The following is a 25567-nucleotide window of genomic DNA, read 5'->3' as shown; positions in this document are numbered from 1 at the left end:
TGCGCATTCTGGTTCTCTCTCACTCAAATCAGCCTGTGCACCCTAGTGCTAAGCATTCATGTACCTTTCCTCTAATGCTGCTCATGTTCATCAAACTTCAAAATGAGATTGGCCGTGCTATTGTAATTGATTTATTGTTTTTTTTTAAATAGATAGTGGACAAAAAGTGGGAAATTGTAATCAGTCAGGAAGACTGGGTACTTGCATTCAATGATTTGTTTGGGAAGAGTGGAATAGGATAATTTTTGAAGATGAGATGCTTCCATGTGTTTAAAGATTATGTCTAGAACAAAGATATCAAAATACAGCTGGGTTGGGTCTTTAGGATAAGTTTTCACTTGCTGCCTTTTTACCCTGGCGCTAAGGCTGAGAACAAAAAATGAGAAGGCAGGAGAGGAGAGAAAAAAAAGGGTTGGGTGTTTGTAGAGCATCATGATGCTTTTTGTGCAGTAAATGAATTTTCTCACTGCTTCAGGGTGGCGCATGTTAATTTTGTTCGGAATTATGGACCAAAAAATGGGGCACCAAGGACCATTTATACTTTCAAGTTGTCATGATAACTGGTTATTTGTGGGTACCCATTCATCAAATGTTATTAAGGATGAGCTTGTATGTATGTGCTTGTTTGCATGTCTAACAAGAAAACCAGCCTTTGACCCCTGACCTGAACCCAACATGCTTATTAATAGGTTTGAGGAAAGATCTAGACTTTTGTTGCTATTTGCTAAAGATGATGTGCATTTTCATGTGGGTGGCAGGCTAGGATTGTTGAAATGCAGAATAGGTTGCTTCAAGCTACAAAGTATTTTAGCATCTTATATTTTTAGTCGTGCTGAAACTCTTTTCCTTGTTCAGGAGCTTGATCCGCCTCCTTGGCTGAACAGAATGCGAGAAATTGGATACCCACCAGGATATCTAGGTAACTGTTGTATTGTACTTCATTATGAGTTGCAAATGTAATGTTTTGTTCCAAAATCAATTTTTGAAGTGGTACAGGTCTTTACTATTTTTGAAGTTGCATGGTTTAGATTGTGAAATATATTCACTGGGAAATTTTGACCTGTCTTTTCATTGCGGCTGACATCTTTAATTTCATTTCATCTTTTTTCTAGATCTGGAAGATGAGGACGTACCATCAGGAATTACAATATTTGCTGATGGGGAAGCTAAGGGGGAGGATGGTGAAATCCTGGGAGCAGAATGTCCTGAACCCAAGAGGAAAATGAGTGTTGGATTCCAAGGAATAAATGCGCCCATCCCAGAAAACGCTGATGAAAGACTCTGGGCTGCTGGGTCATCAAATTTTGATGTGTCCAGGAATCAATCACACCGCAGACATAATCATTCATCAGAATCTTTCAGCAAGGGGCACTATCACGAGCAAAGAAGGTTCCGGGATGAGGGACCTCCAGGCTGTGACCAAGAGTTCAGCCCCTCTATGTCCAGTGGCAACCAATCACGGCATGGCAGCTACGACACTAGTTACACTCCGTACAGTTCGAGAGATTATTTTCCATTACCAGGAAGTCCTGCTCTTGGGAGGTCTCTATCTGAAAGAGGTAGAAGGAGCCCTTTAATCCATGAAGGATCCCAAAGTTATGGTTCTTTGCCATTCTCGTCCCCAAACAGCCAGTTTTCCCCACAAAATTATAGTTCTGCCCGACATGAAAGCCGAAATGATTTTAGCTCTGATTATTTGCATCACCACAGGGATAGACATGATGGGCATCGCCATCATGGCAGGAGGTGAGTGTAATTGTTAGTGCAGATCTTGCGCCATAACATGCTTGCATAAGAGATGTCATTGGCGTAATTTGATGCGAGTTTTGTACAAAGAATTGTTTGAAATTCCAACCGTGACTTGAAATTGGGCATCTATGTTCATTTGGATTATGTTTCAGACCTTACCGGTATTGGGCTTGGGGATTTCTGCAGTTTTTTTTGTGAAATCATTCAAATCTAATCGTATGATTTGCAGGTTATTGCTCTCGATTCCATAACCTAACCTATTGCATTTTCCATGTAAAAGTCATGGAAGATGAATAGTAACTCTGGGCTGGCGTTTCTGAAGCAGTTTACAAAGATGCTCTAATTATTTATAATTTGTATCCCTCGTCTTTGCTCCTGTTTTTGATTTGGACAGCAAAATGTGCTTGTTTATATTTTCAATTTTCTATTTCTATTGACTTTTAGTTGTGTGAGATGAAATGAAAAATTAGATTTTATGATTTTAGTTTTAATATTTCGAATTAATATTTTTGGTTAATTATTTATTTTTATTAATATTTTTAATTAAAAATTAAATTGATTTTATGAATTTAAAATATACTTCAAATAAAAAATGCCTAAAATTTTTAAAAATAAGAAGTGAAAAAAAAAATGTCGTTTACAAAATAATTTTATGATATTTCAATTGTCATATATAATAGGATAAAAGGTACATTCTTGAGATTTGGTAGAAAGATAGAGACATCTTCTAGGTTTGAAAAATGTGACAAATCTGTCTTAAAAATGTCACGTCTTCCCAGAGGTTTTCTAAAAAGATAGAATTTCTTTAAGAAAATTTGTCTTTTTATAAAATATAAGGGAAGATTTGTGTTTTTTTTTATAAGCCTCAAGGAAGGTTCTTAGGGTTTTTATCCTTAGTTTTGTAATTTTTTATAGTGATATCAAATGTACGGTCCTTCAAATCGTAGACGAAGTGGGACTATCATTTTCTTCTTTTTATTTTTTGATAGAAATCAAATTTTTTAATGGATAAAAACAAAGTAGACAGTGAAAATAAACAGATAGAAGCAATAACACAAGAAAAATAAAATAGAAAGTAAAAGATACATGGAGGATTTTGGCAGACGGATGGTATGGACAATACATGAAACTCAATACTTGGCGAATTGCAAGGGCCAATTGTGAACGGTAAATTCTAGAAATAACTTCTTCAACTAGCAGAATTTTGGTAGCCGAAAGTCATAGCTTTGTTGTATGTGGGGGTCAAAAAGACTCGCAAATGGTAAATGTGATATGAACATGTGAATTGTAGATAATTTCATTTAGAGTAATAGATACTCACCTTTAGTGAGATTTGACAAAAAAAAAAAATATAGAAACCTTCTCTGAAATTTTTAAAATGACACAAATCACTCTATCCCGATATTTCAAAAATACTGCATACGTTTCCTGTGATTTGCCTAAAAGATGTCGACTTTTTCCGAGAAAACTTATCTTTTTGTAAAATTTAAAAGGAAAATTTGTGCTTTTTTTCACAAATTTCAATGGAGGTCCTTGAGATTTTTAAAATTTTAGGGTAGCTTCTTGAAAGTTTTGAAATCTCAAGGAAAGTTTTGTCTCTTTTTCCAAATTTCAGAAGGGGTTAATGTCTTTTTCTATTTCATTTAAGTTAGTATGGGCTAGTAGTATCTGACATTGATGAGCATAATGAGCATGAGTCCTAGAAACATGTTGCATTGAAGAGCATTGTCTTGTATAGAACCACTGAACAAAATATTTTAAATGAAAATAATAAGGTAGAGGTTGAAAAAGGAGCTTCTTGTATTACAAAGTTAGTTTAAATTATTTATTTGTTCAACTAGATTACCTTAAAGTCGATTTGGATTAAGGATTTTATTTAAAAAGAGGGGGGAAAAAGAGAATAAGATGTAAAATAAATTTTTTTCATTAAATTTTCTCTGAATATTTATACAATTAAAATAAAAATTTATCTACTTAAAAAAAAAAGAAAAATTAAATGCTAATGATGTGTAAAATGCAAATTTTGTTCATTAATTAGCTATATATATATAAATATAAAATTTGATTTCTATCTTTTCTTGATGATCCTACATAAAAAACTAGACTTCTTCAAAATTTCATTTCCTTATTAATTTTTTCCACCTTTTAGGTCGGACCCAAATTTCTTAGAAAATAAATAGTTTAAAATCTCGACATTTTTCAACCAGCAACGTTAAAAATTAAGAATATTTACTCTTTTTGCTCCAATGACCAAGAGGAAAGATTACCTCTTACTAATTTGTGGATAATCTTATGAAGAATGTTGGGTGGCTAAAGATTGACTAAGGATCTTCATAGGAGACAATCATAACATATTGTTCAAAAGAAAGGCTCTATTTTTATTTGTTATTTTAAGATATTCATTAATTAAAACTACAAAATTACAAAATTACTTTAAGTTATGAATTTGGTGATCAAACCTGGCTCAATTTAGATTGTAGGGTGTCCATAAACTCTAATCTTGAAATAGATGAGTAAGAAGGAAAAAAATATCATAGTTTATAATTAAAGTATAAAACTACTTTTGTAAAATAAGTTTGAAGTAATGTACAATAAGAAATATAGTAGTTGTAGAAAAAAATATAATCCTCATAAGAAGTGATGGTGTAATCCCAAGAGGGGCGTGAATTGGATATTTTAAAATTTTGTGTGGAAACTTAATTAATTTTAAAACTTATTTACCACGTGCTCTAAATATTTTAATCACAACTATACCAATTAACGATCCTAAATATGAAACCAAATCTTAATATTAACAATATTCTTTGCAGATTCATGTTAATAACAATATGTTCAACCACATAATTATTTATTCTTGTATTCAAATAATTAATCAACCAATACCAAGCAATACTAGCAAATTAAATCAAATCTGAATTTGTAATTACAGTAGAGTTTGATCACAAAGGGTATTTAAAACATTCAAAACATCTACAAATCAGATTATATCATTCACACCATTCCCAAATCAGATTTAAACCATTCACAGTAGATTAGATCAGTATATATGTGCTTCAAAGTAAAAGATAAGGGATAAGAACGACACCGAGATTTTCTAAAAGCTTCGGCAACGTAGCTATGTCCTTACCTTAAGCAACCCGTTGTGAGGATTTTACTAACTCTATTCATTCAATAGGTGGAGTACCTCTCTCCTTTTAGTAGGTGGAACACCTCTTTCCTCTCAGTAGGTGGATCACCTCTCAAGCAAGATAACCCTCTTGCTTGTCACCGATTCAATACCCGAATCGATCGTTTATAAACAAAACAGCAATAGATTTTCGTATAATAAGAAACCCTCTCAAAAGAGTGAATTTGTACAAGATAAAATCACTAGGATACTCTCAACAATAAACTTGCTATGAAACTCAAAAAGTTTTCTAGTCTTATGGATTTAAAGATAAGAAAACGAAGAACAAAACCAGAAAGTATCTTGCAGTGATGAAGAATGGTGCACAACAGTGTTTGAAAGATGAAATCAATGAGTTTCCGTGCTATTAGTTTGCCCTAACACGATTAGGGTTGGCCTTAAATAGTTGGGTTTGAATTTTGACTGTTTGCCCAAAATTTGGAAACAATATATTTTGAAAACGAAAAGAAATTGTATTGTTTGCTAAATAAATCATGCACTTTGATTGACTGAACTGGTAGTTCGGTTGCCTGAACTAATTAAAAACATGAATTTCGAATCAAGCAATAGCTTTTTGGTCACCCGAACCAACACTGTCTGGGCTTTAGCAATGGTAGTAACCATTCAGTCGACTAAACCAAGTGTCCGGTCATCCAAACTCTCTGATGCCAGACTAGGTTGTTCAGTTTTCTGCATTCAGTTGATTGAGCTTTAAGCCTCAGTCGCCCGAACATTTTGAAATTCACTTTCCCTTTTATTTTTGATTCTAGAAATCATATGTATTCATTTGAAAAGATATTTAGACTTTGAAAAAATTATTTTCAAATTATTAAAACATGTCTCTAAGTCCAATTATTTATCTTAAGAGCTTAATAAACAAACTTGAATTTGATAAGTACTTGCATGAGACTTCTATTACATTAAACAAGAAATAAATTCTAAGTCTTCATGCCTTGAAGCTTGATCTTCATCCAAGCTTTAGCCAATCTTCATTTTCCTTATTTTCATCTTGGCTTTTAAACTTAAACATGGTCCATTGTGCTTGTAAAATATAATACTTGTAAATTCACTTGAAAGCACAATTAGATTCCTTAGTTTGTCATTATCAAAACTGAGATTAAGCTTTGTTAGGCCAACAATCTCCCCCTTTTTGATGATGACAAATAAGGAGCAAAATAAGGTAGCTTTGATAAGGACCTCACAATAAGCATAATCACAATGTAAATGAAAATATTTCAGTATTCTCCCCCTTAGGAATATACAAGTACAATCATATTTTCAGTATAATCATATTATTCAATTCAAGCATATTTTCAGTATAATCATATTATTTAGTACAAGCATATTTTTAGTTTGCTTTTATTTTGCTTGTTCTCCCCCAGTATGTTGTTCCCCCCAGTTCATAGTATATATTTTGCTTGTTCTCCCAGTTCATAGTACATATTTTGCTTGTTCTCCCCATTTTGACATCAGCAAAAAGGATACTCAATAAAACATATATAACAAACATAAGTTCACCAAACAGCCAACATGCAGTTCACAAAAAATGACAATCAGTAGAAAGTCATAATCAACCATTCCGTATTTAGCATGGAGACATATTCAGCATTTCCCAATTAGAACACATAATGATTGAAGATAAAGCATATATCAATATTAACATACATTATATGTTAAAGATGTTTTCAAAGAAAAAAAATAATCAAAATCAGAATGATAATGTTTCAAAGAAGCTTTTTAACAAAAACTCTTAGTTAGTCTTCCTCAGAATCATTGTCACTAGATGAGCTCTCGTCCTCATCATCATCATCATCATCCTCATCACTTGAACCTGTTTCCATGGGAGCTTTCCCTTTTGATGAGGATGCACTACCCATGTTTCTTTCAATCTGGGCGAGTTGCTGATCAAATAAACTGAAGTTGGATTGGAATGTCTGGTGAAGTGCAATTTATTTAGATGCAATATCCTAATGAATAGCACTAAACTGAGCATCCATATCCTGATGATAGTTCAAAAACCATGTAGGAGGGTTAATAGCAGCACCAACAAGAGCAGGTGGCACTTCATGGGGTGGATCATTCCAATGTTTATGTCCATGTCCCTCCTCCATTTGTACATTTAAATTATCTCTCGGAGGTAGTCGGTGTTTGGGAATCCAACCAAGTATACCGGCATGCTCATATCCCATTAGTTTTATGGTGGTCGATGAGAATTTATCAGAGTTTTTCCTTTTGACAAAGAGAGTTGAAGAGCGAGCTAGACCTAGGTTCTCAAAAATGAGATTTAGAATCCCTCCATAAGGGAGAATTACCTATCTAGTCTCTTTCTTAGTTATCATCCATTTTAGTATAAGAGTAGGAAGATCAAAATGCTTGTCGATATAAATACACCACATAACAAAATAGTCTAAGAAGTAAAGATGGTCTCTTGACCCACTCCTAGGTAGAATGTTATATGTTATAAGCAAGTGAATGATCTTGCCTCAAGAGTTAATTGCCTATACAAAGGCAGATAACCAAAAGCAACTAGTGGTTCAGATAAACAAAGGGGCAAAAACGCTTGGGGTGTAAACCCTTGTTCCATTAACCATGTTTGTCCTATGTTTGGATATTCAAACTCCCCATACTGAATTTGAAATCTCTCAGCTATTGTTTGTCGGGTGAGTGCAACAGATTTGTTCATGATTTGGCTCGAGTATATGGTTCCTTCCCTTCCTAGGTTTGCGTAAAACTAGTGTACTAGGTTTGGATAAACCCCTTTGGGTTGATAAGCTATGAATCTATCCCAACCTAAAGTAGAAAACATCCTAAGAATATTGGGAAAATTTCCTTCCATAAAATGCATGTCTAAAATCTTACCAAGAATAGGATCTATAGAATGAAGATGTTCGTTATAGAGTTTCTTTGCTCTCGAAGTCAAGAGCCAGTGATGGATTTGCTCTGTGCCGTTGTGCCCTGAAGAGGCGTTTTTGTGAGCAACATTCTTTGACCTTGGCATGATTAGCTAAAAAGTAGAGAAAACTGAGAAATCCAAGCTTGAGAAGCAAGATCGAGGCTTAGATATTAGTATTTGAAGCAAAAACGAGTGGTAGAAGGGTCGAAGCAGGTTGGACGTAACTTCGGGTGAGAGAGAAATAGGGTTTAGATGGCTGAAGTGCTTAAAAATTAAGGTTTTTTTTTTTTTTTTGTGAAAATCAGATTTTATATCTACGCGGTTCGGTCACTTGAACTACACGTTCGGTTGCCCGAACTTCTTGGAAAATAAAAACCTCTAACACAATAAGCGTTTGGTCGACTGGACAGAGAGTGCAGTCACCCGAAGTCTTTAGTTGACTTATATTAAGCTTTTAGTCGCCAAAACTACTTGATACTCTCAGAGACCAACCTAATGAGGGTTCCGTCAACTGACCCATACCCTTCGATCGCCCAAAGACTTGAGATTTTTGAATAATTCAAAAATTTGCCCAGAACACTCAAATTAATGAACAAATTCTCCTCAGATTATTTCCCGAGCATGCAATAGGCCTAATTCATGTCTTATTGATATGAAACGGTCCTCTTGAAAAACTTTCGAGAATATATTAGCCCATTGTTCATTCGTGCTTACAAATTCAAGACTAATGTCTTCCTTTTACACATGATCTCTAAGGAAATAATGTCTTATATCGATGTGCTTTCTCCTTGAGTGAGATATCAAATTTTTGGATATATTAATAGCGCTAGTGTTATCACACTTTATAGGCACAACCTCTTTTTCCAAATTATAGTCTTTAAGTTGTTGCTTCATATACAATGCTTGAGTGGTAGATAATGCCACGAAATTCTGTTTCTTGTAAAACCAAAATATCAGAGAGCATCCTAAGAAGTGAGATGTACCACATGTACTCTTGTAGTCAATTTTGTACCCATATAGTCCGCATTAGAGTAGCTGATCATTTCAAATGATGTATCCTTAGGATACCATAAACCTAAGTATATAGTACCTATCAAATACCTTAAAATCCTTTTAACAACAATTTGATGTTATTCCTTAGGTAATGCTTGAAATCTAGCACACATACAAACGCTGAACATAATATCTGGTCTACTAACTGTTAAGTAGAGCAGATTACCAATCCTACCTCGGTAGTATTTGATATCTACTAGTTTCCTTTACTTATCTTTATCAAGACTAATAGAGGTGTTCATAGGAGTTCCCAATGCCTTGCCACCTTTTATATCAAATTTCTTGAGCAAGTCTTTTATGTACTTAGATTGGTTATAAAAGTGCCACTTTTGGCTTGTTTGGTTTGAAGACCAAGAAAGTATGTCGGTTTGCCCATCATGCTCATCTCAAATTCATATTGCATTCATGTAACAAACTCTTTACATAGATTCTCATTTGTAACACCAAATATGATATCATCAACGTAGATTTGAATGATAAGCATATCATTGAATTGGGTTTTGATGAAGAAAATACTATCCATCTTTCCTCTCGAGAATCCATTTTCTAATAGAAAGCCGCTCAATCTTTCATACCAAGCTCTAAGAGCTTGTTTTAACCCATATAATGTAGAGACCCAAAAAATAGAAATAATAAGAAAAAAAAAAGAAAAATAGGAAAATGGTTTGGTAAGAGGCCCAAACCAGCGACGGTTTTCTGGAGTACCCAAAAACCATCGACGGTTTTGTATTTACCGCGGGCCGGTTACAAGTGAAATGGTAAAAAGGGGCGGGTTAAAACCCAAACCGTCGCCGATTTTGTGAGAGGTGCAGAAAATTGTTGATGGTTTTCTCGGTAGAACTAATTTTAAAGGGAAGTCTTGCGAGTTTCATTTGTAAAATCAAAAACGAAATCTCTCTCTCTCTCTCTCTAAACCCTACGGCCCTAACCCCTTCTCTCTTTATTTTCGTTCCGATTATAGCCCATTTTGACGATCTGAAGCTATCACGAGGTTCGTGGGGGTGATTCTTTGCAAATTAACCTAAGCGGATCATTGAGATGGAGTTCCGGGGAACCACTTCAAAACCAGGGTAAGTAAGGTATTTTAGGATTTAACTTTTAATTTGGAGTATATGAGGCCTAGGAAATGCTAAATGAGAGATATTCTGGGGTTTGAGTTGATTAATTTGGGGAAAATGTAATTTCAAGGTTTTGAGCTTCAAATGCCATGGGGCGTGGATTTAGGGTTGTCAATAGGCTTCTCAGTCAGTCAGGTAAGGGAATAGATTAATTTAGATATTTTTAGAAAATTAATTATTGAATATATTGTATTTGATTCAGAAATATATATATATATATGAATTAGTATAATTTTTGGGAATACTAATGTTGAACTGAGGAAACTTTGAAAACAAATTTAATAATTTTTTGTCAGAAAAATATGTTTTCCTAGACTAGATAATATATTACAGAGTAGTACTCACTTGTGTGTGGCATGAGTATAAATTTTACTATAAATAATGGTATGTCAGAATATTTTATGAAATCACAGTACAACCATGATTTGATAATTTTTTTTTTCAGAAAACTATAAACAGTACAAAATTTTATTTTCAGTATATTATAATATTCAATCGGCGTAGATGTCATGATAATTCAGCAGGCACAAATGTTGTGATATTTTAGTCGGCGCAGATGCCGGGAACAAATTTATATATATAACAGTTTATTCAGAAATTATGATATGACAGATTTTATGTAGAAATATGAAATAAAATATGTTTGAGTTATATATATATATATATATATATATATATATTATATCAAATGTATTATATGATATCAGAACCCCTGATGGACTAAGTTTGTTTTGAGCATGGTACCGTAGCTAGCTAGCTAGATTAAACAGTGTAACCCCTATGTGTCGACCCGAGAAGTGTTACAGAGAGTAGGATGGGTAGACTAGGTTGGTGATAGCCGACAGTGCAACCACACTATTCAGAAAGTTTTGGGTCGGATGCCAATTAGCCCCGAAGTGTTGCGAAGAGTAGGATACCCACTGTGTGCCGACTCGAGAAGTGTTGCGGAGAGTAGGATGGGCGGACCAGGTTAGGTGGGCAATCGTGCATTGTTATGTCATGTTTGACTTAGCCTGGTAGGCCAGCCAAAGTTAAGTCTAGCACATGAGCCGCACAACCCGAGTCATGCGGGGGTTAATTCATGATATATAGTTATCCATCCAAGGCATAATTTTAGTAATATACAGATATAACAGATATTTTATATGTATACATAAATTTAGTACAATACAATATGTTATGTTGATATACGATTTATTCAGATTAATATAGAACAGTTTTACTTGACTTGTCAAATGCAATTAAATTATGTACAGTTCTTCCTTATCGGATACAGTTTATCACAAACAATAAATGTTTATAACACACTAATATTAGTCTATTGCCCTTACTGAGAGGTGTCTCACCCCAGGAATGCAAACATTTTAGGAAACCCCGATAGACGAACAGACTGAGCTTTGAGATAGAGGAGGCTAATAGTGCTACCCTGGTTGAAGGGCAAGTAGATGGGTTGAAATCAGGATGGATTTTTGGGGGTATGACCTAGGGTATTTATGGTTCTTTTTGGGATGTATATGTGTATTTTGGTTATAGTAAAACTCTGGTATTGTATATAAGGTTGAATAAATCACGATTTTCGCTGCTTAGTTGTTATGTATGCTAGGATAGGTATATCCCCGATTTCCTTTGGGGTCTGAGTTGATTTAGTGTATGTTTTATGGTATCAGAGTTATTAATATTATATTTATTATTATGAAAAAAAAATATAGCAGAAATTTTGGGGCGTTACAAATGTGGTATCAGAGCTTAGGTTGCTAGGTTTTGTAGACTTCAATGTACTATGGAAACAATACTAGAGTATAGGAATAGATTTTGGAAAGAATAGTAAATGGGGTAGATCAGGATCTTAGTAAGCTAATGCTGGGAAGTTAAAAGGAGAATTTAGGGTTTTTTTTTTTGCAGTTTAGAAGTAAGATTTCTGTAGTGGTTTCTGTGTCTTTCCTAGGGTGATGATTTCAAGAAAGGCATGGTAAACTATTGTCGGGTTGTATTTCTAAATTGTTGAATTGAATCTTAAATTGAGAATAAGGACGCCAGATTAGTTGATGATATGAGATTTTAGTTAGATAAATATATTAATTATGTTATGAAGATAGGGTCCTCAAATTATGTTTATTTTCGTTTTAGGATGGACCCTCGGGGTAGCAGTGCTCACGCCAGTGGTAATGATGGTGCAGGGCCCTTTAATATGGGTGGCGGTGATTCAAACGCAGTTCTGCATAGTATAGCTTAGCAGGTTATGGCTGAGATTGCACGGAGCTCTAGGGAGCAGGGAGGCCCATCAGCAGACCAGGGCTATACTATAGAGTGATTCACTAAAATGATGCCTCTGGCTTTTTCAGGGAGTACAGACCAGATTGCGGTAGAGAATTGGGTGCAGGAAATGGAAAAGATACATATTGTAATGCACTACACCGATGAACAGAGAGTATTATATGCCACCTACAGACTAACAAGGGAGGCTGAATGTTGGTGGTCTGCTGTGAGACTTCTGGAGAAGTAGAGACCGGTACCTGTAGTCATGACCTAGAGCTGGTTTAAAGAGGTGTTCTTCGATCGATATTTTCCTACCACCACTAGAAAAGCAAAAGTGGAGGAATTTTTGAACCGGACTCAGGGGCATCGGACAATCCAGCAGTATGTAGCAAAATTTACTTAATTGTCCCTCTTTGCCTCGTACATCGTTCCTGATGAGGCAAAGAAGGTAAGAAAATTTGAGAGAGGTCTAAGGCAAGAAATCTATGAATAGGTGAAAGTTTTGAAGGTGTAGAATTTCGCCGAGTTGGTGGATAGAGCCACTGTGGAAGAGGCGAGTAGGCAGCGGGGTACTGAGGTGCAAGGTTAGAGGAAGAGACCCACACCTCCTGGATCTCAGGTGGGTTCTAGCCGAGGCCTATAGAGGAGAGTTGGATACCGCAAAGGACAGAGGCAGGAGACTGGGAGCCGTGACATGCAAGGCGAGTAGACTTATCCTGTTTGTCCTAGTTGCAGTAAGAGACACATGGGAGAGTGCCGAGCAGGGAGAAATGTCTACTACCAGTGTGGTAGTTTGGGTCACTTGGCATAAGACTGTTGTGCATAGCAGAGTAATGCTCCTGCTCCCAGACCATTTCGAGGAAATATCAAAGCACCCTAAGGAGGCCAGCAGAGGAACACAGCCCTAGCGAGGGTTTGTGCGCTGACACCAGGAGATGCTGAGGCAGCTGACGATATGGTGACAGGTACATTTAATACACTTTCAATTAAAGCTATTATTCTATTTGATTTAGGGGCCACACACTTGTTTGTGTCTTTGGGGTACGTTAAACTATGTGGGGTAGAAACTTAGCTGTTAGACACTGTGTTATCAGTAGCTACACTGACAGGATCAGTAGTGGGGTGTCGAAGGGTGTTCAGAGGCTGTCTAGTTGATATTCAAAGGAGGGTATTACCAGCTGATTTAGTAGTGTTAGACGTGCATGGGTTCAATATGATTTTGGGAATGGACTGGTTAGCTGCTAATTATGCCAGCATCGACTGTCATATGAGAGAGGTAATTATCCGACCCCCTGGAGAGTAAGAGTTTAAATTTGCGAGGTCACGCGTGTGCTCCTCACCACAGTTAATGTCAACCATTCAAGCGAGGAGGCTACTCTTGGATGGATGTCAGGGATATATAGCCTGTGTAAAGGAAGTGCCAGAGAAAGAATTGAAGCTTACCAATATTCCAGTGGTAAAGGAATTTTCAGATGTCTTTCCAGAGGAGCTACATGGATTACCTTCCGATTGTGAGATTGACTTTGCCATTGATTTACTTCCAAGGACAACATTGATTTCTAAATCTCCCTAAAGAATGGCTCCAACATAGTTGATAAAGTTAAAAGATCAGTTGCAAGACTTGTTAGATAGATAATTTATCTGACCGAGTGTATCACCCTAGGGAGCACCAGTTCTATTGGTAAAGAAGAAAAACGGAACGATGAGGATGTGTATAATTTACAGAGAAATAAATAAAGTAACAATTAAAAATAAGTATCCTCTTCCCCGTATAGATGACTTGTTTGATCAACTCCAGGGTATACGGGTCTACTCAAAGATTGATCTACGCTCTGGGTACCATCAAGTGAAGGTCAAGGTAGAGGATATTTCCAAAACAGTGTTTCGAACCCGATATGACCACAGCGAGTTTTTGGTCATGCCATTCGAACTAACAAATGCTCCTGTTGTATTCATAGATATGATGAACAGAGTCTTCCATCAGTACTTGGACTAGTTCATAGTGGTTTTCATTGATGATATACTGCTCTATTTAAGGAGTTTTAAGGAGCATGAAGCGCATTTAAGACTGCCACATCAGGTACTCAGAGAAAGGAGGTCGTATGCTAAATTTAAGAAGTGTGAATTTTGGTTAGAGAAAGTTGCATTCATTAGGCATGTAATATCCAGGGATGGAATCTCTATAGATCCAAACAAGATAGAAATAGTGGTGAATTGGGTGAGAACAAAGAATATTCAGGAGATCAAAAGTTTCTTGAGACTAGCGAGATATTATCGTCGGTTTGTAGAGGGATTTTCTAGACTATCAGGACCTCTGACACGCCTAGCCAGAAAGAATGCTAAGTATGAATGGAATGATGATTGTGAGCAAAGCTTTTAAGAATTAAAACAACGATTAGTTACCATACTAGTTTTGACCATTCCATCAGGGGATGGATATTTCGTGATCTACAGTGACGCGTCCTTAAAAGGACTTAGGTGTGTATTGATGTTGTAAGGAAAAGTGGTGGCATACGCTTCTCGGCAACTCAAGGAATGTGAAAAGAATTATTTGACGCATGATTTAGAGTTGGTTACAATGGTGTATGCCTTAAAGATCTGGAGGCATTATCTGTATGGTGGGAAATGTGAAATCTTTACAGATTATTAGAGTTTGAAGTATTTCTTCACATAGAAGAAATTTAATATGCGACAGAGAAGGTGGCTTGAGCTGATTAAAGACTATGATTGCATCATCAATTACCACCCACGAAAAGAAAATGTGGTAGCTGATTTGTTGGGTTGTAAATTAGGGAGCGCATCTCTATTAGAAATAATAATTGCTTATGAGATCAGAATGGATTTGGAAAGACTTAGGGTGGAGCTTGTAGAGGGTAATCATCAGGCCTTTATCACTGATTTGGTTGTATAACCCAAATTATAGGAAAGAATTAAAGTTCCTCAGGTAAAAGATGTGGAGTTGATGTAGATTATGGATAAGGTGCGGAGTGGTTCGGAGGTGGAGTTCAGTATTTTAGATGACGGAGCTTTGACATTCCGTACTGGACTTTGTGTGCCAACAAATGTTGAAATTTAGAAAGTTATCCTCGAAGAAGCGCACTGATCCCTATATACTATACACCTTGGTAGCACTAAAATGTACAAGGATCTTTGGGAATTTTTTTGGTGGAGCAATATGAAAAGAGAGATCACTGAATTTGTGAATCAGTGTTTGATGTGCCAACAGGTTAAAGCTGAGCACTAGAGATCGGCGGGACAATTACAGCCACTCCACATTCTTGAGTGGAAGTGGGAGCATATTTCTATGGATTTTATTACAAGATTGCCACAAACACTTCATGGTTAGGATGCTATCTGCGTAGTCAAAGACCAGTTGACAAAGACTGCCCACTTTCTTCCTATTAGAGTTGGCTACTTAATGAATATGTTGGTAAAGATATATATACAAGAGAAAGTGAGACTACATAGGGTGTCTGTGTCCATTGTTTCTAATCGAGACCCACGATTCACATTGCTATTTTGAAAAAGTTTGCAAAGAGCCATGGGTACACAACTGACATTCAGTACGACCTTTCATTCTCAGACCGATGGATAGATGGAGAGGATGATCCAAATACTAGAGGATATGTTACAAGGCTGTGTATTAGATTTTGATGATAGGTGGATCCAATACATGCCACTAGTCGAATTTGCTTATAATAACAGTTACCATGCTACTATTGGGATGTCACCATATGAGGCATTATATGGTAGGAGATACTGATCCTCATTATATTAGGATGAAACTGGTGAGAGATAGATTTTGGGGCCAGAGATGGTTCAGCGAACTTCATAGAAAATCAAACTCATTAGGGATAGAATCTAAACAGTTCAAAGTCGACAGAAAAGTTATGCAGATACTCGGTGGCGAGAGTTGGAATTTGGTGTAGAAGATTGAAAGGGGTGATGGTTTGGGAGGAAGAGTAAGTTGAGCCCTAGGTACATTGGACCATTTGAGATACTTGAAAGAGTGGGTCCGGTTGCCTACAGGTTAGCCTTATCGCCAGTTCTATCCAAAATTCATGATGTGTTTCACGTATCAATGTTGAGGAATTATGTCCTAGATCCCTCCCATGTTATTAGTTATGAGGCATTAGAGCTTGGTGATGCCTTATCTTATGAAGAAGTGCCTGTACAGATTCTAGATCGAAAGGAGCAGGAGTTATGCACAAAGAGGATTCCATTGGTAAAAGTATTATGGCGCAACCATGCAGTCGAGGAGGCTTCGTGGGAATTAGAGGAACAGATGCACCAGCGACATCCACATCTATTCAGTGGAGATTGGAGATGAGATATTAAGAGTAAAATAACTAACAATGTATGTATTGTTGACTTGTATAGTGTAAGGTAGAATAGTTAGTATTTTTGGTTTTAAGTTATGAATGGTTTTAGGAGAGTTTTTTTTTTTTTCCTTTAAGTGACTGTAATCTCCCAGTTGTCTTTCTTGTAACCACGGTCTTCCTCCACAATAAGTGAGGGTAATTAATAAAATTGCGATGTTTTTCCTTAAGATTGGAAAATGTGATAAATAGTGAATTTTGAGGACAAAATTTTATAAGGGAGAATGTAAAGACCTAGAAAGTAGACAAAATAAGAAAAAAAAAAAGAAAAAGAGGAAAATGATTTGGTAAGGACCAAATCGGTGACGATTTTCTGGAGTGCCCAGAAAATCATTGACGATTTTGTATTTACCGCGGGTTGCTTACAGGTGAAACGGTAAAAAGGGGCTGGTTAATCGGAGCGGATCATTGAGTTGGAGTTTTGGGGCACCATTTCAAAATTAGGGTTAGTAAGGTATATGGGGCCTATGAAATGCTAAATGAGAGATATTCTGGGGGTTGAGTTGATTAATTTGGGGAAAATGTAATTTGAGGGTTTTGAACTTCGAATGCTGTGGGACATGGACTTAGGGTTGTCAGCAGGCTTCTCAGTAAGCCTGGTAAGGGAATAGATTAAGTCGAGTATTTTCAGAAAATTAATTATTGAATATATAGTATTTGATTTAGATATATATATATATATATATATATATATATATATATATATATATATAAGGAAACCTTGAAAATAGATGTAATAATATATATATATATATATAAGGAAACCTTGAAAATAGATGTAATAATATTTTGTCAGCAAAATATGTTTTCCCAAGCTAGATAATGTATTACAGAATAGTACTCACTTGTGTGTGGCATGAGTATAAATTTTATTGTAAATAATGGTATGTCAGAATATTTTATGATTTCACAGTACATGCATGATTTGATGACAATTTTTTTTTTTAGAAAACTATAAATAGTTTAAAAATTATATTTTCAGTATATTATAATATTCAGCCAGCGCAGATACCGTGATAATTCAGTCGGTGCAAATGCCGTGATATTTAAGCCAACGTAGATGCCGTGATATTTTAGCCAGCTTAGATGTCGTGATTATTCAGCCGACCCAGATGCTGTGAACTTATTTATATATATAACAGTTTATTCAGAAAATTATGATATGACAGATTTTATGTGGAAATATGAAATGAGATATGTTTCAATTATATATTATATGAAATGTATTCTATGATATCAGAACCCATGATGGACTAAGTTTGTTCTGAGCATGGTACCGTAGCTAGCTAGCTAGATCAGACAGTGTAACCCCTATGTGCCGACCCAAGAAGTGTTGTGGAGAGTAGGATGGGCAGACCAGGTTGGTGATAGCCGACAATGCAACCACACTATTTAGAAAGTTTTGGGTTGAAGGCCGATTAGCCCCGAAGTGTTATGGAGAGTAGGACACCCACTGTGTGTTGACCTAAGAAGTGTTGTGGAGTGTAGGATGGGCAGACCAGGATGGGTGGACAATCATGTGTAGTTATGCCATGTTTGACTTAGCCTGGTAAGCCAGCCAGTGTTAAGTCCAGCCCACGAGCCGCACAACCTGAGTCATGCGGGGTTAATTCATGATATACAGTTTTCCATCCAGGGCATAATTTCAGTAATATACAGATATATCATATGTTTTATATGTATACAGAAATTTAGTACGATACAGTATGTTATATTGATATATGATTTATTCAGGTCAATACAGATTAGTTTTTCCTAACTTGTCAAATGCAGTTAAATTATGTACAGATCTTCCTTACTTATCAGATACAGTTTATCACGAACAATAGATGTTTATAACACAATAATACTCATGTTGCCATACACTGATATTAGTCTATTTCCCTTACTGAGAGGTGCCTCATCCTAGCAATACAAACATTTCAGGAAACCCAGATAGACGAGCGGACTGAGCTCCGAGATAGAGGAGGCGCTGATAGTGCTACCCTGACTGAAGGGTAAGTAGGTTGGTTGAAATCAGGATGGATTTTTGGGGGTATGACCCAGTGTATTTATGGTTCTTTTTGGGATGTATATGTGTATTTTTGTTATAATAAAACTCTGGTATTGTATATAAGGTTGAATAAATCATGGTTTCCACTGCTTAGTTGTCATGTATGTATGGACAGGTATATCCCCGATTTCTTTTGGGGTCCGAGTTAATTTAGTGTATGTTTTATGGTATCAGAGTTATTAATATTATATTTATTATTATGATATATATATATATATATATATATATATATATATATATAAAGCGGAGATTTTGGTGGTTGTGCTACATATACTTCTTCATTTATAAAACCATTTAAGAATGCACTTTTCGCATCCATTTGATATAGTTTGAAGTTTTTATGGGATGCGTAGGCTAGTAACATATGAATGGCTTCCATTCTAGCTACAGGAGCATAGGTTTCCTCAAAATCAATACCTTCTTCTTGATTGTAATCTTGTGCTACCAGTCTAGCCTTGTTACAGACAACAATGCCGTTTTCATCCTTTTTATTCTTATAAACCCATTTAGTGCCTATCACTGAATGATCATTGGGTATGGGAACTAACTTCCAAAATTTATTCCTTTCGAATTGATTTAGCTCCTTTTGCATAGCTAATACCCATGAATCATAGTTGATTACATCCTTAATGTTCTTAGGTTCCTCTTGTGACAAGAACACACAATGGTTACATAGGTTTTTAAGAAAAGAACGAGTTGAGACCCCTCTTAACGGTTCACCAATGATTTGGTCCTTAGGGTGGTTCTTCACGAATTTCCATTCTTTAGGCAATTCAACTTGTTCCAGAGAGTCATCATTAGATGGTTCTTTAGTTTTAATGCTCTCTTCTTTGCTTTCATAAATTGCTAAGTCTTCTAAACTTTTTCTTATATCTAGATCTTCATTATCAATAGTTTTAGAAGAGAATATTTTGACTTCATCAAATACGACGTGAATGGATTCTACAATAGATAGTGTTCTTTTGTTGTAAACTCTAAATGCTTTACTATTTAGAGCATATCCTAGAAAAATCCCTTCATCTGATTTTGTATCAAATTTTCCTAGGTCCCCTTTATCATTTAAAACAAAACATTTACATCCAAATACATGAAAGTATGAAATGTTTGGTCTTTTTCATTTCCAAAGCTCATGAGGGGTTTTATTTAGGTTAGCCGTAATGGAGACTTTGTTCATAACATAACAGATGGTATTTACCACTTCAGCCCAAAAATATTTGGGTAGGTTATGCTCATTTAACATAATCCTAGCCATTTCTTGTAGGGATCCATTCTTTCCCTCAGCAACTCCATTTTGTTGAGGTGTTCGTGGTTCTGAAAAGTTGTGTGAAATTCCATTTTCATCACAAAAGTTTTCAACATCTTTATTTTTGAACTCCCCACCTCTATCGTTTCTTATGTGTAAAATACCCTAACCCTTTTCCTTTTGGAGTTTCTTACACAGGTTGGTGAGCATTTTACAAACTTCATCCTTTGAGGCTAAGAATAATACCCAGGTGAACATGGAGTTGTTGTCAACTATGATGAATGCATATTGCTTTCCTCTTCGATTTTGTGTTTTAGTGGGGCCAAACAGATTTAGATGAATTAACTCCAATGGCCTTCTAGTGGATATCAATTGCTTCTTTGTAAGCTTGTCTTGATTTGCTTCCCAAGTTGGCAAGCATCACAAACTTTGTCTTTTGTGAATTTTGTGTTTGGTAAGCCCTTAACTAAGTTCTTCCTAGCTAACTTGGATACAAGGTCCATGCTAGCATGTCCTAATATCCTATGCCATAGCCAACTAGATTCATTTAAGGTCGTAAAACATTTTACGTCTTGAGATACTAGGTTTTCAAAGTTTATGCAATACACGTTTTCAACCTGATTTGCAATGAAGAATATTTCGTGTTTTTTCATATTTTCAACTATGCACTTATCCTTTTTAAAAGTTATGTCAAACCCTTTATCACTAAGTTGACTAATTCTAAGCAGGTTATGCTTTAAACCTTCAACTAATAAAACATTCTCAATTATTAAGGAAGGTTCTTCACCGACTTTGCCGATGCTGATAATTTTTCCTTTGGCATTGTCTTCAAAAGTGACGTGTCCACCTTGCTTTAGGGTTAATGATGTGAACTTGGACTTATCTCCCATCATGTGCCTTGAGCATCGATTGTCCAAGTATCACTTGTCTTTTGAAGGGGTGGACCTAAAATATACCTACAAAAGGATTCAAGTAGTTTCCTTAGGTACCCAAACCTTCTTTTGTCCTTTTAGGATAGTTTTGGAGGTTTATTTTACTTTCCACACCTTTTTAGTTTTAACATGTTTTATTTTAAATGGGCACTCAAATTTTATATGATCCTTTTTCTTACACAAGAAACATGTGGTGTGTGTGTGTGTGTGTGTGTGTGCAATGTTTGACGATGTGCTTGCATAGTTTTAAGATTCTCTTACAAAATAGCTTATATAGAGATATTTTTTCCTCCTATTTTCTATTCCATTAAATCCAATGCCTTCTTTGTCTAGAGACATCTTTTAAGACCCAACTAGTTTGTCAAAATTATCTTTTCCTCTTGTGAAGTTGTAGATTATTTTAGACTGGTCGTCTACCTTTCTTTGTAGATTAGTTATCTTTAAATCTTTCTCATTTTCACAAGTGGCTTGTGATTTCAAGTTCTTTAGTTCTTTTGACATCTTTTTAGTCCTACTCTCCAGTTAAAAAATATATATGAGTCCTTTTCTTTTTCAACAGAGTGAGTTGACTCTAATTTGTCCATTAACATGTCATTCTCACTTTTTAGTGTGGCGTTTCTTTTGGACACCCTAACAAAGCTTTTATGCAATTTGAATAATTCAATTTTAAATTCAGTGTGTGATGGCATACTATCACAAGATTCATTGCAAGATTCATCCCTAGAGTCAATGAATGAGTTAGAATAAGAGTTTACCTCATCGTTTAACGCCATAAAGAAAAAGTTTGCCACCTCCCGATCACTCGAGTTACTTTCTGAGCTACTTGAGCTAGAGTCATCCCAAGTTGTGGCCTTTATTGTCTTCCTCTTCTTCTTCTTCTTCTTCTTCTTCTTCCTTTTCCTCTTCCTCTTCTTCCTCTTCTTCTTCCTCCTCTTCTTCCTCTTCTTCTTCTTCTTCCTCCTCTTCCTCGTCTTCTTCCTCTTCTTCTTCTTCCTCTTCTTCTTCTTCTTCCTCTTCCTCTTCCTCTTCTTCTTCTTCCTCTTCTTCTTCCTCTTCCTCTTCCTCTTCCTCTTCTTCTTCTTCTTCTTCTTCTTCTTCTTGTACGTGAGAAGTGACCCAATGATTTCATCTAAGGTTATGGATTTTAGGTTTCTACCTTCAGTTATAGTTGTGGCCTTGGGTTCCCAAACAAATGGAAGTCCTCTAAGGGTTTTCCTAATCATTTTGTATGTTGGGAAGTTTTTCCCAAGTGCATTTAAGGAATTTATTATATGGGTGAACCTAGTGTACATACTCAATATAGAATCTTTTGGGTTCATCCTAAAAGCTTCATACTCACTAGTGAGTATGTCTATTTTGCTATCCCTAATATCTATAGTTCCTTCATAGGTTATTTCTAGTTTTTCCCAGATTTCCTTGGTAGTTTTGCAGCCCATTATGCTATTAAACTCGTTTGCATCTAACACACAATACATGGCATTCATTGGACTAGAGTTTATCTGCATTTGTTTCATGTCGGCCTCATTCATTTCATTTTCTTGTTTAGGAATTTCCTTATTTTTAGTGACTTTAGTAGGAACTTAGTTTCCTTGGACTACAACCCTCCAAACTCTCCAATCCATCATTTGTAAAAATATTCTCATTCTTTGTTTCCAGAAGGTGTAATTCACACCACAAAAGATTGGGGGTCTAGTAAAGGATTTTCCTTCACCGAATGGGGACACACCTAGGTTTGCCATTGTGATATTTATGCAACTACCTAATAGGATATATTGCAACCTACACTCTGATACCAATTGAAAGTGGTGGTGTAATCCCAAGAGGGGGGGGGGGGGGTGAATTGGGTATATTAAAATTTTGTGTGGAAACTTAATTAATTTTAAAACTTATTTACCACATACTCTAACTTTTTTAATCACCACGGAATTCTATTCAGCGAACAACTATACCAATCAACAATCCTAAATATGAAACCAAATATCAATATTAACGATATTCTTAGTAGATTAATGTTAATAACAATATGTTCAACCACACAAGTATTTATTCTTGTATTCAAATAATTAATCAACAAATACCAAGCAATCCTAGCAAATTAAATCAAATTTGAATTTGTAACTACAACAGAGTTTGTTCACAAATGGTATTTAAAACATTTAAAACATCCACAAATCATATTATATTGTTCACAACATTCCCAAATCATATTTAAATCATTCACAGAAGATAAGATCAGTATATATGTGCTTGAAAGTAAAAGATATGGAATAAGAATGACACCGAGATTTTTACAAGGTTTGACGATGTGCCTATGTCCTTTTCTCAAGCAACTTACTGTGAAGATTTTATTAATTCTCTCCATTCAATAAGTGGAGTACCTCTATCCTTTCATTAGGCGGAGCACCTCTCTCCTTTCAATAGGTGGAGCACCTCTCAAGCAAGAAGACCATCTTGCTTGTCATCGATTCAATACCCTAATTGATTGTTTATAAACAAAACAACAGTAGACTTTCATACAATAAGAAACTCTCTCAAAAGAGCAGATTTGTGCAAGTTAAAATCACTAGGATACTCTCAGCAATAAACTTGATATGAAACTCAATAGGTTTTCTAGGTTTTCTGGATTTAAAGATAAGAAAATGAAGAACAAAACCAGAAATTATCATGCAACAATGAAGAACGGCGCACGACAATGTTTGAAAGATGAAATTAGTGAGTTTTCATGCTATTAGGCTGCCCTAACACGATTACGGTTAGCCTTAAATAAATGTGTTTGAATTCTGACCGCTTGCCCAAATTTTGGAAACAATATCTTTTGAAAACGAAAAGAAATTGCGTTGTTTGCTAAATAAATCACGCACTTCGGTCGATTGAACTGGTAGTTCGGTTGTCTGAACCAATTAAAAACATAAATTTTGAATTAGATAGTAGCCTTTCGCTCTATTGAACTATTAGTTTGGTCTCCCGAACCAACACTATCTCGGCTTTAGTAATGATAGTAACCATTTGATCGACTAAACCAAGTGTCTAGTTGCCCGAACTCTCTGATGCCAGACTAGGTTGTTTAGTTTACTGCATTCATTCGACTGAGTGTTGAGCCTCGGTTGCCCAAACATTATGAAATTTATTTTTCCTTTTATTTTTTATTCTAGAAATCATGTGTAATCATTTAAAAAGATATTTGGACTTTTAAAAAAATATATTTTCAAGTTGTTAAAACAGGTCTTTAAGTCCAATTATTTATCCTAAGAACTTCATAAACATACTTAAATTTGAGAAGTACATACATGAGGCTTGTTAGCTTTGGTGCAATCCCAAGAGGGGGGGGGGGGTGAATTGGCATTTAAAATTTATTGCCTTAAGTCAATCTACTAACAACAGTATTACACAAGCCTAAGGTCAACCTAGTGCATGTAAAATAAATCAATGTAAATATACAAATGGAATTTAAACTGCAATAAACGTTTAACCAAGCATGCATAATAAAATAGTAAAGGAGACGGCACCCAGAGTTGTTATTGAGGTTCGGCCAAATTGCCTACGTTCTTGCCTTGGCTAACAAGCACAAGGATTACCACTATAGGCTCACTTAATGGGTGGAGTGGCACATAAACAACCAGGTCAATTAGCACAGGGTTGACCTCAACCTTTACAACCAGGTCAATTAGTGGGGCTGACCTTAACCTACACGCCTTAACAGGATGGCGTACCTAACTTTCCTAACCAGGTCTAAGCCAATCCGGGACTATTTCAAAGGGCTAGTCTCCCTCTTTAGGCCCGTGCCTGGAAATACTACAAATGTGTATATAATTTTGTGTACAAGGAAATGCTTCTTATACTAAGCTGATTATGTACCACTAAGCACAATGTAATTAATACACTACAAAGAAATAGGATTTGATAAGCTCAGTATAGTCTAAGTGTCTATTCTCAAATAATTATGCAAATATTTCAATCAGTGTGTGAGAGTGCAAATAATGCTATCTTTGTATCACACTATATTTTCAATCACAATGCTTAAGCAAAGATGATAGCAATACTTCAGATATCTCAAATGATATTTCTCAATATATAAGGCTCAAGAGATATTCAGATTTAATTTATAAAATAATTTGATCTTTGTGTTCAAGAAGATAAAATCTTTTTGCGTATGCACAAATATCTCAACAAAATATTTCTCAAAGTAAATCACATAAGATATTTGAAATCAATTTACAAAAATTATTTCACAAACAAAAAGTAATACGAACTCTTGAGTATTGCAATGAAGATGCAAAACTCACAAGCTCTACAGAATTTTCCTATGAAAGACTTATTAATGAAGTCTCCTAGAAAAACTTCAAACTTACTCTTGAATAAAAATATATATATATCAATCAACTAGAACAAACGAGAGAGTAAGCTAAACTAGATACTCACAATAGCACTCTTACTTAGCAAGATTTGCAAAAGATTAGTAAGAATGGAAAAATGAAGCTTGGATGTGAGAAATAGAGCTTTTGAGAATAAGAGGATATTTGCTAATTGTTTTTGCTAATATCTGTCTAATTATTCCAAATGAGGGGGTATATATAGAATTCCACCAAAATATAACCGTTTAGGACACACTTGAAATTATTAGGAAAGTTTTAATATAGTTTAATTATTTTTAACCCCATTTAAAAAAGTTAACCATGGTAAAAAATTAGGGGCAACCCGAGAGGTCTGGTCGACTAGAAACATTTT

The 25567-nt window shown here is 35.5% G+C and overlaps 1 protein-coding gene across 1 annotated transcript in view; it reads left to right on the top strand.

Moving 5' to 3' along the window:
* LOC131157228 (uncharacterized) overlaps positions 1-1982 on the top strand; it is a 76184-nt gene extending 74202 nt beyond the window's left edge. Inside the window, exons 10-11 of the mRNA XM_058111216.1 lie at positions 856-919; positions 1113-1982. Coding sequence (XP_057967199.1) covers positions 856-919; positions 1113-1750 — 702 coding nt within the window. The 3' untranslated portion in view covers positions 1751-1982. The remainder of the gene's footprint in view (positions 1-855; positions 920-1112) is intronic.
* Positions 1983-25567: the final 23585 nt, after the last annotated feature.

Source organism: Malania oleifera, chromosome 1 (genome assembly GCF_029873635.1).
Source record: "Malania oleifera isolate guangnan ecotype guangnan chromosome 1, ASM2987363v1, whole genome shotgun sequence".
In the NCBI taxonomy this organism is placed as follows: Eukaryota; Viridiplantae; Streptophyta; class Magnoliopsida; order Santalales; family Ximeniaceae; genus Malania; species Malania oleifera.
The sequence above is the reverse complement of the archived record's forward strand: the minus strand, read 5'-3'. Positions and strand labels throughout refer to the sequence as shown.